We start from the raw sequence: 13,555 nt of genomic DNA, 5'->3' as shown, positions 1-13,555 counted from the left end.
CTAAAACCATTTTTTCAGTAGGCCCTAATAACTTCTTGCGTAACACCCTCACCTATCAAAAGAATACAGCTATTTTAGAATTACTTTGTTACACTTTACTCCTACAAATCTGCTAATCATCGGAAAACGATTTCCGAATATGCATTATCCAACAAGACGAGCATGAAACTGCATAACAGCGAATGTGGAAACGTATTATAATTCCTCGAGAATAAAAGGCAAATAAACGAAAAAAGATGATTCTCGTAAAGAGTTCTGTTTATGCACACGAGTTTGGTGAGTTGCTGAACAGCCGCAACACCCTTATGAATCTCATTCTCTCGATCCTTACTTCCTATTTTTCATTGAATTAACTCTACGTCACATTCTACTTATTTACGTTGATTTTCCTACGCGCCTGCACTCTCATCTGTCAATCTTCTCTACCTTCTAGTTGTCAGTTTCGATTTACCTTATGATCGAAAGCACGGCTCAATCGAGTATTGCAGGCTAGCATACAGAGAGACAGAAAAAGTGACGATCGAAGTCCACCAATAGTCAACAATGGCTGAGATAGGGAGTGTATGTCAAAGGAGTGCAACATTATTTTACGTAAAAAGAGATACTGTGTGACATTCGAAGTTAATACGTAGATCATAAGTTATGAATTATTTAGGAAAATTCTCGTGTAACTTCTTCAGATGAAAGTACATACGTACAGTAGACGTAGATCAGTCATTGCTAAGGATGCATGATGCGTACGAAATCTTCCAGCTATTAAAATTAACTGTCCAGATAGAGTCAATCGCTGCCTACGGTAAATTTACAGAAAAATCTTTGACTATAAATAAGTGGTATTTCATTGGACATTCCAATAAGTTTCCAGTGTGCTTTTAGGTTATCTGTCAAACAGTGTGATGATGAGTCATCTTATAGAATATACTAAACTCTTCTGTGTTTATTTTAATTTTGTTCATTGCCTCGTCATCAAAGTAACTGGTCAATTATAAATAGAGCGTATTGGTGCGAAGTTTCACGACGTCCTAGTCAGCAAAATCAACAAAATTGTGATAGGCTACTTTGTTAAAGCCTATTGTTTACAGTTCTCTGCATTCTGCTAAAGATGTATATCAGATTTTTGTGTTGTCGATGAAATATATTAGCATCAGAGAAAATTAAACTGGCCATACGAGTGTGGTTATAGTGAATGAATAGAGCATGATATTTGACTGAGAACACGGATTAGAATTCACATGACTCCCAGTACAAAAATTGACGGCCTTCATGACCCATTTCCTGTCAGTTGCAAGACCACAATGGGGACAGTCCTTAGGTGGACAGTGTGCCAGATATTAAAATAATTTTAGTACTGTTTATTGGTGGACTCAGATGGTCCAAATGAGTTGCTTTGCATGGTGTTGCTACTCAATTGATCACTGCATCCTGTGTCTGTCTTAAATGAAGATTTGGGGTGACTTTTCTGTCCCTTGAGTAGCTGTGCATATATCCTTCCCCTCTTTCTGACAAAGAGTTGTATTAATTTCTTGAAAAACGCCATTTTTCGCCATCGGTCTATTTTTCTGTTTGAATCAAACACTTGATTTCAGGGGCAATTGGCTACTTTTGCTCCCTTGAACATTAACTAGGAATATCACTCAAAACCACAATTGACATCTCTTATTCCCATTGAATAGCATTCCCAAATGTATGGTTCCATATAGAGAAGAAAAAAGTTCAACTGATGTGCAGGTCTAGTCACTAAATGAAAACAAGGCTACATATGTCTAGAAACAAAATCCTACATGACATGTTCGATGCCTTAAAATCGAGTGACAGGAATGTTAAGAACCCAAGAACACATCAGCTCCTGGGTGTTGACATAAATAAAATTATACAAAACTTAACAATACTTCAGCCACCTTTGAGCATTTTTATATGCAATTGTCCAAGAAATTAGGTAGATGATAGTAAGTGCAATAAAATAATATGGAATGGATACATTACATAATTAGTTCAAAGAGAATACATCATTAGGTAAATGACAATGAATGCTAGCAATACTCAGTATGAATTATGTTTATATTATACAGTCTGTTGTTTATCTATAGTTCATTAGCATGAAAGATGTAGGCCATTTGCTGTACACTTCTGGAAATTGTGATCAGAGTAAAATTCTGTTTCATTGTAATCCACCATCTGCACTGATGTGGTGCCTAAACCTTCATATGGATTGCACTTTTCATTCTAGGTACAGAATCTCATATCTGTGATTGTACAATATTACACAATTTGGCAGGAAAACAGCATACTGTCACCTTTTGATGTATTCCACACTGCTGTTTGGATCCTGAAATGTCAACAAGTGCAAACATACAACTTAACATATTTTTTGTGATTATGCCCAAAGGTGAAAAATAAGCTAATCACTAGTAACATTTTAATGAAAGCTAATAAAATTATTCCAAGGAATCACTAATAATAATAACTCCACAAAATAATAAATTCTTAAATTTTGAGAACGAATTTTGTTTCAGATTTTTGCATATTTTTATCCTTGTCTGGTTAAACTGTTGTTAAACTGTAAGCAGGCACTCCTCCTCAGCAGTAATTATTGTTACTACATATGTAATTTCCACTGACAGCAGTAATTACTAGTACAAAAATGTTGAGACTCTTGGGTCTTTGTTGACACATTGTCTGTTGGCTTTGTGTTGGATTTTTTGGGCAGTGTTTGTTTAGCAGTTTTTTGACATTTTGCCATCACAGGTTGCTGGTATTGTCGAAAGTTCACCATCCATGCTGGTGGTGGACTGAAGTCAAGCCAAGCGGCCAGAGAGTGTGTGTACCTGTCATGTCAGTTATGAGGGCTTATGTTTGGTTATTACCACTGTTGTTCTCTGCTTATTACCTGCACTGGTTTTGTGCTGCAGCACAGGAATCTGGGATCCATTTGCCTTGAGAAAGGCAACAGGCAATATGTCAGTATTTGTTTTCTTGGTTGTCTGAGTTTTCTGTGGGGTCTGTTTCAGATGACAACTTACTGGTGGGAACCAAAACTGGGCATCTGCTTATGTACTCCATCCTCTGCCGGGGAACGAATAGCTATGATGCTACTACCTCAGGCTCCGGAGCTAACAAGCATGATGTCCAGCTGTTGCGCTACAACAAGAACTTCAGCAAGAAACCGATACAGCAACTTGCTGTTGTGCCGGACTACCAGATCCTGGTCAGTCTCTCAGGTAGGTTTATTCCCTTGATGTTTTTGTACAAAGCAGTATAATCTTTTGTAGCAAACAAGAAGAAAACCCACCTATAACAGTCATAACAGAACAGCAGAATACTGGAAGGAAGAAGAAAGCATAAACATTTAAAAAAAAAAAATACACAAACTAACAATACCTTAACAGAAATGGAGGGTTTTGTGCAAGGATCTTATTTTATTAATGCCTTAAGACATATCAGAGATTTGAAAGGATCAAACCAGATGGGAAAATAAGGGTTTTCATCAGGTTTGTAAATGTAACTGTGGGATATGCTATGTATACACAAAAAAAGACACATATATTGGTTTTTCCGACTCAGTCAAATTGTCGTTATCCAACCTAACTTATACCTTGCGCTATGCTACATTTTGTTGTCACCTCAATGTTACCCAGAAAATCTGTATGGATTTAGTGTAGGCCTACAAATATTGTTCAACACATTGTTCCTTTCAGTGAATCACTGTGTCCACTAGTGCAGTATACCTCTAGTAAACAACATAATCTAAGCTACCACCCAAAAGAACTACATGAACATCATAGAGAATACGAGTCAGCTGAACCCACTGACACAGAATGTTGGCTTTGTCCCAAAATAAATGGTAATGTGACATTGTGTGTGCAAATAGAAAGAGACAAGAACAGTTGCAACATTTATTTTGTGTCTACATTTGTTTTTTGAATGTAGATTTGGTGACAAACTGGTCTGTTGCATAGCTCAAGGTCTAGGTTAGGTTGCAAGTTGACACTTTTGTTGTAAGTTTGCAAAGCCAACAAATGTAAATACAAGATCTTAGATTTGATGATATACCAGGTGGAGAAGTTTGAAACTGGGATTTGGTTGCAATGATCACATGGGTGGTATTTGAAACTGATAAACAACATTTTATTCAAAATAATCTCCATCACTATTTTTACATTTCTTCCATTTCTCCGGCACGATATGAATGCCACGAAAAAAAAAGAAAAAGAAAAAAACCACACAGTTCCTCTTTTGAAGCAAACCAATCAGCGAGCCATTTTCATACGAATTGAAGCATTGTTCAGCGAGAGCATGTCCCAATGAGATGATAAACGGACGGAGCCAAGTCTGGAAGTCTGTAGAATAAGTCGCATGCCCTTATATTTCCCAACTGAACACCTCAATTGTTTCCCTGACCCCATTTCCTGGCTGTGATGGGGCATTATCATGGAGCAATATGACTTTGTGTTACCTTTTCCCATATTCCGGGTGTTTTTCATGGAAAGCTCAATTTAAATCAATCATTTGCTGTTGGTAGCAATCAGTGTTAACAGTTTCACCAGGTTTTAGCAGCTCATAATAGATGACACACTTCTGATCCCACCAAATACAGAGCATTGTCTTCTTTCTAAAGTGATTTGGTCTTGGAGTGGATGTCGATGGTGTGCCTGGATTCAGCCAAGATTTACAACACTTAGGATCCTCGAAATATATCCATTTTTCATAACCTTTCACTAATCAATGAAGAAACAACTTTCTTTCGTATCTGATGAGCAGCATTTCACAAGTAGTCTTTCAATATGTTTATGTCTTTTCATTCAGTTCATGCAGAAACCATTTTCCACTTTCTGTACCTTTCCCATAGCTTTCAACTGGAGAGAAACAGCTTTCTGTGCGTCACATTCAATTTTTCTGCGAGTTCCTGTTGAATTTGAGTATCATCTTCATCCAATAAGGCCTACAATTCGTTGTCTTCAAACTTTTTCGGTAGTTTCCTGTGCTCATCATTTCTCACATCAAAATCACCATTTTTTAATTTTTTGAACCACTCGAAATATTGTGTTTTCTCAAGAGAATGTTCGCTGAAAGCTTTGACAAGCATTTGATGTGATTCTGCAGCAGTTTTCTTCAAACGATAACAGAAAACCAATGCTGTCCACAAATTGTGGTTTGCAGGCACAAAAATCGACGTGTTTACGGGTTTGAAACAGATACCGATGTTTGGAAGTTGGTTTGCTGTGTGTTGGCTTTTATCGTCAGCCGTTACAGGAAGAGGGCGCTGCAGATGCAGTCTCACGGGCCCTGCAATGAGGTCTAGCACCATCTATAGGGAAATTCCAGTTTCATACTTCCACTGGTAATGATATGTAGCGTAGCCCGATGTCTAGGTTATGTTGCTTGATGTCAGTTTGGGTATGAATTTGCCATAGTGGTGTTGAACATTTTGGCCAGTCCAACAAAACACATGACTGGCATCTACACCTGAAACATACAGACAAAAGCATACCAGGCACCATCTACGTAACACACGGCATCTCTAATCAGTGAATATATTGATGGTTCGTGTTTTTCATTCGGCCCACAAGATGGCTAGCTGTTGTTGTCATTTACCATATTTTGGTGGATTATTAAGTTTTGAGAGAAATATTTTTTGATTATGGCAGCGAGTGCTATAAAGTGGACTGAAGTTAGTACATGTCTCATGGATTAATTGCAGAGACAGAAAAATGTATCAAATGTGGTGGTGGAATGAATATGCACTTGATATGCAAGAGCACATGAAGTAAGTAGATCAGTGATTTTTAGTTAAATTTTGGGAGAAAGCAGGTAGATCAATTTTTGTTCATAATAGAATTGCACGTTCAATATTTTAATGAACATTGATGCATCTACCTCCTCCCATGATTTAATTAAAAAATGTTAATCCACTTAGTATGCTCAGGCAGTTCAACTGCGTAGTAACACAGAGCAGAGAAATATTTCACTGCTTTTCGAATATATCATGGATTATAATGCTCCCCTTGGTTTGCAGATACTATAGTTCAATTCTTTTATCTTGGCGGCTCGCGCATGCCCGCCCAGACGCGGGAGATTGCTGCGTTGCCAGTTGCACACGACGCACGCGCCAATAGAAGCAGCGCCATAGTATAGCATAGTTCGCAAGCTTACGTGTAGGGGGGAGCGCGCAGTTCATGAAGTAAAGCCGCCACGGCCGCATTAACCCTTTCGCTGCTACAAAGACGTGCTCCCTGCATTCCGCACTGTGGGCGATTTTGTCACTGCACTGCTCGCCTGTGCAGACACATTGTGTTCCGACTGCTTTGACACTCTTTATCATTCGAATCCACAAAAACTATTTGGCTCAAAAATTAAATTTTTACCTATCTTCCTTACTGATACCTTCCCCCCATAAATGACGTAATTTTGTTTCGATGTTCAAGGCAGTTATTATGCAGCATTAAATATAGTAAACCTTTGCACGAAATTTTGAAGAGTTTGCAGAGGTAAAAGTCCATAGAGTATACTTTCCGTGTGGTCATTTTAGTTGCCACAATGTTGAGAATGAAATGTGGGCAAGATACCTATATATTTCATTTCATTTAAGTACCACATAAGTGTCGTATGTAATATTGAGAAATATTCCACCTTTCACGACTGTAACAAAAGTTTTACTTAAACTGGGCACGTTTGGCTTTATTTTAAAGCACTTCAATCAATCAAAAGGAAGTAGACAAAATACATTAAACAAAACTGTGGACTTACAAAAACATTAGGACTTGAGTATACCGTCTGTCAGTGAAGTGCTCAGAGCTATGTCAAATATAATTTTGTGTGTGGCACACACAAACAGCATTTATTTGCTAAAACACTGATGAGCCAACACAAACGTTGAATATTGTGCTACCGCAGCACAAAACTACAAAAGGTGACTTGACAATGGAGGACACAAAATACAGTCCTCTTATGCTTCAAAAGAGAGAAACGCGTCTGGTCTAAATAAGTCGCTTATTACAGTTGCAGAAGAGGGATATATTTCAATACCATTGGTAAAACTGCGACTGTGGAATAAAAACAAGAAATAGAACATGAATACCATTGTGTATGTGCCATACCTTTCATCGATGGAAGTGCTTTAAAATAAAGCCAAACGCACCGTGTGTATATAAAACTTTTATTACAGTCGCGAAAGACGGAATATTTCTCGATATTACATACGACACCTATGTGGTACTTAAATTAAATGAGATATTGTTATACAGTAAATATTATATGAAATTTAGGTATCTTGTCAACATTTCATTCTCAACATTGTGGCAACTAAAATCGACCATACGGAAAGTATACGCTATGGACTTATACCTCTGCAAACTCTTCAAAATTTCGTGCACACATCAAAACAAAATTAAGTCGTTTATGGGGGGAAGGTATCAGGCAAGAAGACGTGTAAAAATCAAATTTTTTGGCAAAATAGTTTTTGTGAAATCGAATGATGTGTCAAAGCAGTGGGAACACCATGTGTCTGCACAGGCGAGAAGTGCAGTGATGACAAAATCGCGCACAGCGCGGAATGCGGGGAGCACGTGTCTGCAGCAGCGAAAAAGTTAATGAAGAGGCTTGGCACTAGAAATTTCATTCAAACGAATAAAATTCGTGAAGTAAGGCACTCCAATATTGTTTTTAAATAAAGAAAATATTACGTACTGCACAAGGTTTGAATTCATAACCTTTCACTTGGTAGCCCAACACCTTAACCGTTCCGCTACCTCAGCTCATCGAACAGTGTAACTCCATAAGGACTCTAACACCTCACGCAACTACTTATAAACACTGTTGGTATGACTATGAATTACTCACGCTTCGTCAAAGTACAGTAGGAAATAAGCAATTACTGCTGTTCTTTATTGCGAAAAAGCAGTTCGTGAGATTGAAACAAACACCTTTCCTTGCTATCGCCTGAATTAGGAGTCTTATTGCTTGTTTGGTTTAATTAATTAATAGAATATGAAGCAATTGGTATAAAGAATGCTTTTTCCAAACTTTCTGTAAAAGAAAGTCTGCTATCAAGACATTGCTTTTGTTCTATTACTTTATTTATGACTGAACGTTTCTAAAACTGAAGACACTCGTCCGTGCTCTGCACTGCTGTCGAGATCTGGCAACGTCGTTCTCTGTTCATTGGCTGACTGTGTTTTGTGACGTCAGATGCGCAGAACGAACCTAAACTCGGCCGCCAAGATATGTGACGCGCACTTTAGCACAGTTCAAGCAGCTGAGGCTCAAACAAGGAGAAATTAAATTTATAGTCCTCGTTACACCAATGTTTCACTCATTCTTCTGAACGTATCACTTTGAAACATGTTGTTTGCCTGCAGCTCTCTCATAGGCTGCATGATTAAACAGCTTACGCACCTTTTTTGTTCCCATCATACCTCACGGCAAGCACTGACAACATTCCTGCATGAAACGCATAAGTACGCCATTGGCCGTACTCTTAAGACTTTAACACTGAGCTGTGATGTTCCTTCTTTTCTGTGGTTGTATTTCATATACTGAACTACCAGTAAATAGCATTAAAAGTAGATGGACAAGTTGACTGTCTCACCATTCCACTATGTCACTTATATTCTTGATTGAACATATTCTAGTGTTGTGTGTTTTTGTTACCGTATTCAATCCAAAGACTGGTTTGATGTAGTTCTTCACACTAGTATTTCCTGTGCAAGTCTCGTCATTGCCACATTAACTACTGCAGCCTACATCTATTTGGACCTGCTTGCGGTAATAAAATTTAGCCTAACAAAATTAACTATACAATATTAACCATTCCTTGATGCCTCAGCTTATATTCTAAGTACCTATCCCTTCTTTAAGTCTGTTGTATAGGCAATATTGTAATACTACAATGTTTTATTGCTGTGGTTAACTTCAACATTTTTTGCTATTCCTTTGTCAGACCATAGGCTGGGAGTGCATCAGTTGCATGTAGCCAGCACCAAATCATTCAGACATTTGTCGTAGGTGGAAACCATCTTTTCTGTGCTCTCTTCGTAGAAAGGTGCTGCCATTGAAGACAGCCACTGCTGAACACAGTTTTTTGCGTCGTCATTGCTGTCAGAGCACCTCCACCCAGAATTGTGCTCCAACTTCAGTAACAGTGGTAGTCAGAAGGTGCAAGATTGGGGCAGTACGGTGGGATCAAAGGGCTTCCAGCCGAATTGTTGAATAAGGTTTTGGTCCCAACTGAATTGAATTGTTGAATAAGATATTGAGTGAGTCCAGCAAAACGGGGACATGCATTGTCATGAAGCAACACTGTGGCTTGACGGATTCATCAACAGACTGTTCTGTTTAAGAATTATCTTCCTCATCACTGTATTGCTAACAAATGTCAATGCACTGCCAACTCGCTTTGTTTTGTGGATGTCTGTAAGTGTTTTTGTGATCCAACAGGAACACAGTTTGTGAAAATTTAAGTGGTTTGTGGTAATCTCATGCAATACAGTATTGAAATGTCTAGAAACTCATGATAAAACATTCTCATTGTGAACTATCTCTTTCCACAGATTTTCTCATTCACTTTCTCAACCAATCCATCATTGATCCACTCCATGCTTCATCATAAACATTGGTTCATGCATCATTGAATTATCTCACCACTTTCTCATCATTCCATCAGTCATTACATTTTCACTATAAATGTCTACAAGTTGACAATGATTTCATCTGGCGTAATATTCTTTGCGATCAAGGACCATATTACAGAACACTTATCACAGTTGGCAGGCTAAGAGGTTGTCTTTAAACATTTTAAACAACCACTAAAACATTTAAACACAACACAATCCAGTTTTAATGACGTCAGTGAAAAGACAATGAACTAGAGAGACGAGTGGGAATGTGTGGAACTGTGACACTAGTGCTGTGATTGCAGTAGAATGAAAAGGTACTGTTTTCCCAACACACCTCATATTTCTGGTTGGTAATCTTTCACCATGTAGTTTTCTGTTATTATTGATGGTTTCATTTAACGGAGTTTTTTTTTAGTGTTTTTTGAATGGGTGGAAATGTGACAAGTGGAATGCATATTTCCTCATTCACAGTTTCAGTATTATTTATTTATATATTAATGAAAGTTATGTTTGATAGACTGAGCATTAGTATAGCCTAAGATCTAAGATAGAGTAGAAGGTGATAGCATGGTTGAGATTTGGCAAAACCAGTCAGTATATCACTAATAGAAGTTTCCTTGCTAAAAGAAGTCTACTAGCACCAAACATAACCTTAATTTGAAGCTGAAATTTCTGAGAATGTATGTCTGGAGCACAACATTGTGTTGAAATGAATCATTGGTCTGCAAAAAAACTGTAAAGAAGAGACAGAGATTGGTATACATTCATCAAATAATGCGGGATGGTTTGTGCAACTACTATACTTGGACAAAGAGGGTACAGACAAAGAAGTCACAACAGGTCACATCAAAGTGATGTAAAGCCTGATGACTACAAAATGTGAGGGCTTGACACTTTGCATTAAGCTATTTCTGTCTTAGACCATTTGTAGTTAATTTTTCTTATAGTTATTCTTGCTGTCCTGCTGAAGAATTTTAATGAAACTCACATTGGCCTCATAAGCCTTTGTATTTGCAGGGTGATAATAATTAAAGTGCAGTGTGAGGTGTAATTATCATATGGCAATGGAAATTGGTTGGTATGCTAATGAGTAACAGGTGTACACTGGAAAAAATTAGTTCCAGTTTTGGCCACCAAGTGCAAATCTGATGCTGTACACTGTTTGTTAGATGGTATGACATCCACAGTCATTTGACAAGCCACAACGTGAGTGAACAGTATGGCTATTGACAACAGAGACTGTGCACAGTTAATGAAACTGTTTTATGTGAATGGCAGCAATTACAGTGATGCACTGAGAGAGTATCACCAAGTGAAAGGTCCAAAGAGAGGCTTAACCCTTTCGTGGGTAAAATTATTGAGCAATTTTTTTTAATGAATGGAGCGCAGGTAGTAGTTAACAGAAAGGTGTATTTATCATGCAGAATATCAGATTTGCTCCAACTGTGAAAGTGAGGTCACACAACAAGGTTGGGGAGTATTCTTCCCACTGCCCTTCCTTTGAGTAAAATGACAAAAACAACTTTTTCAATATATGTCATATTTATTTTATAAATTTACTTCTTTTGTTACAATGATTGTTCACAATTACTTGCCATGAAATTTTCTGAAACATGGGTCTATACAAAGTGGTATTTGACAGTATGTACAAATACGAGTGCCCTTTTCTGCAGCTTTGGTACTACAATGACGGCACCTCCTGTAGGTTTCTCCTAAAATGGGTTGATTGCTAGATGGATCCTGTATGTGAGCTGATCATGCTGTCAACTTTTTCTTTTACTTATTTTCTACAGGATAAAATTGTTCACTATAGCAACATCCACCAGGAAATAAAATATTCTGTGCCACCATTTCTCGTAATTGATCAAACTTATTGACGCAACCCATTATTTTGTTGTATTCTGCCACACCTTCAGAACAAGAAATCCCTGTACTAGTACCATCCTGTTTTCCCTCTTCACTGTGGCTGTTTTTCTTGGGTTATGAATTGAGGACAGGAAAGTCACTGGATGATTATCCATCCACTTCACTGCAGAAATGGCTCCTTTTGTTTCAAACTGGAATTGTCCTCGTTCCAATTTTACATTTTCCTTCATAAATTTGTGTAAATCTTTCCTGTTGGTCTTCACTGTTCCACATCCATACACACCCTTCTTCAAAAGTGTTGACATCAATTTCACGGTGCTGAAGAATCTGTCAAATGCAACTACATTATTTTTTATTATGTATTTCCTTTGTTAGATCTACTACAACCCTTTCGACCAATGTCAAGTCACTATCTGCATTACACTTGCCTGTGTAAACATCAAAGTTAATTATATATCCAGTGAGTGAATCTGACAAGCACCACACATTGTAGCCTCGTTTCACTGGCTTCATTGGCATATACTGTTTCATAGATGATCGTCCTTTGAAAGGAATCATTGATTCATGCACTGACATAAATGATGAGGGCTCATAATTATTCTTACAACTCTGCAAAAGCTTTTCAATCAATGGCTGTAATTTGTGCATTTTATCATATTCTGGATGATTTCTTGGCTTTGCAGTTTCATTGTTATTGCATTAGCAATTGGCTCTACTTTTAGTATAGGGTCTGAACTCCAGAAGTTAGAGAGAGCAGAAAGTTGGTGAATTCCCATTAGAATAAGACATCCTATATAAGCTCTCATTTCTTGAGGAGTTGTATCCACCCAGGTTTTTGATGGAAATCTACTGCCATGATTTTGTTTTGCATACAGGTTTGTTTCATTTACAATGAGTGTGAAAACGTCGTCTTCAAAGAACTTAGAAAAAAAGTGAGCTCCCGATCATTGGCATTACAGAAATTTTGGTTCCTTTCCATTTGTGTTTAAAAGTAGTTCTTTACATTGTCGAAGTTCCATTCTTCTTCGCTTTCACTGTCCAACATATCACTACTGGCAACAGTCAGAAGCACGAATGATTCACTGTCATGCTCATCACCATAAATGTCTTGTTCCACAGAAATATGCCTTGAATCGCTGGTGACTGTGTTATTTAGAACATTCAGTTCATCTGCAGCACCTTCATCTCCTTCAATTTCTGAATCACTTTCATTGGGTAATGAAAATAATATATTGTAAATTTCGTCAACATGTTTAGGATTGCTGAGGTCTAGGGAATGAGACGTCTGAAAGGAAAGCAATGCAAAGAAATAGGGAACTCGAGAGTGTAAAAAATAGTATGACAGATTCAGTGGAAGCAAGCACTTGGTTTGGTATGGTAAACTTGACATTCTTTAGTAACAGTGATCTGTGCATTATTTCTGAAACCCACTAAGTCAGAAATGTCAAATAAATGTGGCAAAATATAGAAATATTCGTTCAAGAGCCGTAAAACAATGGGGTACCAAAGAGGCGGTGGGAAGAATACTTCCCACCAACAAAATCAAATACTACAAGTAAAGTCCACAAGTAGTATAAGTAAAACACATTTTACCACAAACAGGGAACACCAAATAATAAGACACCATAGCAAAAATCAAAAGTATTTACCTTGTACTATAGATTTGAGGGGAAAAAAAATCACAAAATGTCACGCAAACAGCACTGAAAGGCTCCTCTGCAGAGCAACACTAAGCCATATAAGGCCTCTGCACGAAGGTACAGCAAAAACGGCAGGAACTTCTGATTGAAAGTAGTACCCTATACTGTTCACTAGGTGGCAGCACCATACAGAGGTGGGAACTATGAATCCCATGGGGCTAGGAGCGAGTTCAGTGCAGTGGGAAGCATGCTTCCCACGGCTCACGAAATTGTTAATGTCATTAAATGTTTTAAGGAAGATAGTACCGAAATTTGAAAACATAGGTGAGTTTGGTGTGGCACCTGGAAGAGGAAGATATCCTGTCCCATTGGTAGTTATTAACAAGATTGCTGTTATTGTAACTGACCCTGCAGTACGTGTTACGGGGAATGTTAGTG

The 13,555-nt window shown here is 37.9% G+C and overlaps 1 protein-coding gene across 1 annotated transcript in view; it reads left to right on the top strand.

The window, feature by feature from the left end:
* Positions 1-514: 514 nt before the first annotated feature.
* LOC124551089 (vam6/Vps39-like protein) overlaps positions 515-13,555 on the top strand; it is a 119,111-nt gene continuing 106,070 nt past the window's right edge. Inside the window, exons 1-2 of the mRNA XM_047126019.1 lie at positions 515-796; positions 3,009-3,218. Coding sequence (XP_046981975.1) covers positions 727-796; positions 3,009-3,218 — 280 coding nt within the window. The 5' untranslated portion in view covers positions 515-726. The remainder of the gene's footprint in view (positions 797-3,008; positions 3,219-13,555) is intronic.

Source organism: Schistocerca americana, chromosome 9, assembly GCF_021461395.2.
Source record: "Schistocerca americana isolate TAMUIC-IGC-003095 chromosome 9, iqSchAmer2.1, whole genome shotgun sequence".
NCBI lineage: Eukaryota > Metazoa > Arthropoda > Insecta > Orthoptera > Acrididae > Schistocerca > Schistocerca americana.
Note: the sequence above shows the minus strand (reverse complement) of the source record. Positions and strands in the feature narration are given on the sequence as shown.